This window comes from Cryptomeria japonica, chromosome 6, assembly GCF_030272615.1.
Source record: "Cryptomeria japonica chromosome 6, Sugi_1.0, whole genome shotgun sequence".
NCBI classification, from domain to species: Eukaryota; Viridiplantae; Streptophyta; class Pinopsida; order Cupressales; family Cupressaceae; genus Cryptomeria; species Cryptomeria japonica.
In genome coordinates, this window is record NC_081410.1 from 488,073,445 (window position 1) to 488,076,587 (window position 3,143).

The following is a 3,143-nucleotide window of genomic DNA, read 5'->3' on the forward strand; positions in this document are numbered from 1 at the left end:
GAAACAATATGATGCCTTTTCATGGCAGCGAGGTTGAGCCCTAGGAGGTAGAAGGACAGGGTCCATTAGTAAAGCAAGAGGAGGAAGAGGGATGGAAGGAGGTGAAAAGGAAGAAAGACAAGAGACATAAGAATGATGGACCAAGACATATGCTCTTCAAGTCTAAGGTCAAGAACAAGAAAGATTGTGCTATAATTTTCAGACCTCTTAACGGGTCTTTGCTTTTCTAATTTGTTTGTTTTTGTGGGAGGTGGCTTCCAGTTTGTAGCAATTATAGAACCAATTTTGTATTGCTGGAATCTATTTTGGGTTTTACAAGACTTCTGTTTTATGGATTCTGCAAATCCTTTTAGATTTAATATACTGAGTGCCGACCCATCCAATAATTTATCTAACAAAAAAATATGAATTTTAATAATTTATTAAAGAATAATTTATTAAAAATCAATTAAATAATTGATTGATACATATAGCTACGACTAAATAATTCTGATGACAATAGTAGTACCAAAGAGGTCCTTTTAGCGTTTTGGCACAATTAAAAACAATTCTTTTACGAAATTGACATCAATGAGACCCGAGTTAAACTGCTAAGACAAAAGGAGCGGAAAAAAAAGAGGAGAGAGAAGAACTAGACAAAATTTATCCATTCTATTCATAGACAACACTTAAGGAACTGCATTGTGGGGATGATGACATAGTAATGAACACTTATGTTTCGTTCTCTGATTGCCTTGTACAAGGCTCATAAGGAACTACTGGTTTGCGCTTGTACCAGCGTGACCAGAAAAGGTAATTGATAAAGTTGAGCACGCTAAGTATAGCTAGAAACCAGTAAAATAGATCAAGGTGGTTTCGGTTGAGGTTGTTACCACCAAGCCAGCCATGGCTCTCGGTCATGTTGCGAGTTGCAGCATTTACAATATTAACAAAAACACTACTGAGGAAGTAACCCAATGACAATGAAGCATATGCAAAAGCAGTGGCAAACGACCTCATCGTCACAGGAGCTTCACTGTAGAAGAATTCCAGCATACCCACATATGTGAACAGGTCTGCAATTCCAAAAACAAAGTAGGGAAATCCCAGCCAGAATACACTCATTGGAATAGGCGGCATGATCAATGGTATCGAGTCCACCATTCCTTTTTCTATTGCCAGATGTTTCCTCTTCACCTCTACAATAGCAGCGAGGGCCATGGATATGACAGACAATACTAAACCAATTCCAATTCTTTGTAAGTGAGTAATTCCAGATTCATGTCCAGTAAATTTGCTAATAAGCGGAACGAAGTATCTATCGTAGATTGGAGTTACGAGGTTTAGAAAAATTAAAGGAATTACAGGCAGAGATGCTGCTGGAATTTTAAAATGCTTTCCCATGCTTCTATCCATGGTCACCCCTTGAGAAACAGTAAATGTTTGTAGTTGTGCTAAGCATGTGCTCAGCAATACTGTGCTTGCAAATATGGGCATCATTCGCACTATAATTTTGGTTTCTTCTACTTGTGTCACACTGCACAAATACCAGGAATTTTTACCCTTGTTAACGTTTGTTTCTACAGCTGCTTTGTCAAGAAACCTGTTGTGTCCATACAAACAACAGTTAATCCATGTGCTTGATGTACTAGATTTTGACAGAGAGTGTTGATTAGTAAGGTTGTATTAAGTCACATACTTGAATTGGTTTGTATGCAGAAGCCTCTCGGTATGCAAATCCGCATCCTCCTCATCCAGCTTGAAAATATCATTGGGATTCTCTGGCGTTTTAAGCTTTCGATTCTTGATTGCAACGACAAATACCTGTTTTCATTATTATAAAATAAACAATCCAAACTTCAAACACATGGAGAGAAGATATAAAGATAGATTAATGTCTAGACATAGTTATGCACAAACCTGTAGAATTCTAGTTAGTGGGCTGCTTTGTGGAATTCGGTTACGATAAGTGTTACATCTAAGCAAAATGCACACCATTCCAAACAAAATGACTCCAGCTGTAATTCCAAAACCTGCATCCCAACCCCTATTGTCTTGAACCCAAACTAGCACTGTCACTCCTAGAGTTGCCCCCACCGTAACGCTGAAGAAAAACATGTTGAAGTAGTGGGAAACATTTCCTTTCTCATCAGGATCTCTGTCATCAAACTGGTCTGCTCCAAAAGGCGCCACAGTAGCCTTGGTGCCTCCGCTTCCAATTGCAACCAGATACAGTCCAACAAATAACATACCACTTTTGGCACCGCTTACTTTCACACAGACCACAGTCGCATCGGCTAGGTTGCAGTGTGGAGGCCTTAAAGAGCTATAGTGCGCCTGTATTAACAATACAACGTATCCCTGCCCAACAAAAAGATGAGATATTTCAACTGTTTCTCGAATCAGTATCTGACAATTTAAAATCACTATGACAAATGATCTCTCAAGGGACTTACAGCTGTTTGTATGAGATCCGAGAAAACGAGTGTTTTGAATCTGGTAAACCAACAGTCAGAAATAATTCCTCCCACCAGTGCAAGCAGGAAAGTGGTACCGACAAAATTAGTCAGCGTGGTGGCTGCTTTGGCAATTTCCATATTCATAAAGGCCGAGAAATATGTCACAAGGTTTATCATGACCCCTACAAAAGCTAAGCTGTCTGCTCCGGTCATTACTGCAGCACATCAAAGAGACGCTCTTTATAGAATAGATCGAAGAAAAGAATGACTATTTTTTTTCTAAATCTTCGTTAACAGGTCATATTTTTTATTTGTGAAGAAAAGAGAAGTGGCATACCATAAATAGAAAGGGTGGAGCGCTTTCCACCATGGCGATCTTTACGTGCAGGCTTTCCTTTCCAGTCGACAAAACCTGGCAATTCATTAAGCTCAGATTTGAGTTCCGCTGAAAATTGATCTTCGACTTCCGCCTGCAAATTGATCTTCTGCATTAATCCAAAAACTATGCTACCATGTCTATCATTTTCTAACAAATAAAGCTAAACAAACCCATAAATTCAATTTTTGTATAAAGTTTACCATGCTGTTTCGACTTCAAAAATTGCAAAGCACTTGGTCGCCCCGGTGACTTAAGATTACTTTCAGAGCTTCAATCTCCTATTATATAGAAGAGGTATCGTATTTCATTTTCATTTTTAATTAATA

At 38.6% G+C, this 3,143-nt stretch overlaps 1 protein-coding gene across 1 annotated transcript; it reads right to left on the minus strand.

The window, feature by feature from the left end:
• Nucleotides 1-711: 711 nt before the first annotated feature.
• On the minus strand, nt 712-2,929 carry LOC131052763 (protein NRT1/ PTR FAMILY 4.5-like). The gene is made up of 5 exons (XM_057987364.2): nt 2,776-2,929; nt 2,436-2,653; nt 1,900-2,340; nt 1,679-1,803; nt 712-1,582 (listed from the first exon to the last, which is right to left on the minus strand). Exons 1-5 carry the CDS (start codon nt 2,927-2,929, stop codon nt 712-714), a joined length of 1,809 nt encoding a protein of 602 aa, XP_057843347.2.
• Between the last annotated feature and the right edge of the window lie 214 nt (nt 2,930-3,143).

Excerpts from the sequence above, each read along its gene's own strand:
- LOC131052763 (XM_057987364.2), bottom strand. The coding sequence starts at position 2,929 with ATGCAGAAGATCAATTTGCAGGCGGAAGTCGAAGATCAATTTTCAGCG. Across the intron at positions 2,654-2,775 it reads CTCCACCCTTTCTATTTATG|TAATGACCGGAGCAGACAGC; the intron begins GTATGCCACTTC and ends GATGTGCTGCAG. Across the intron at positions 1,804-1,899 it reads CACTAACTAGAATTCTACAG|GTATTTGTCGTTGCAATCAA; the intron begins GTTTGTGCATAA and ends TAATGAAAACAG.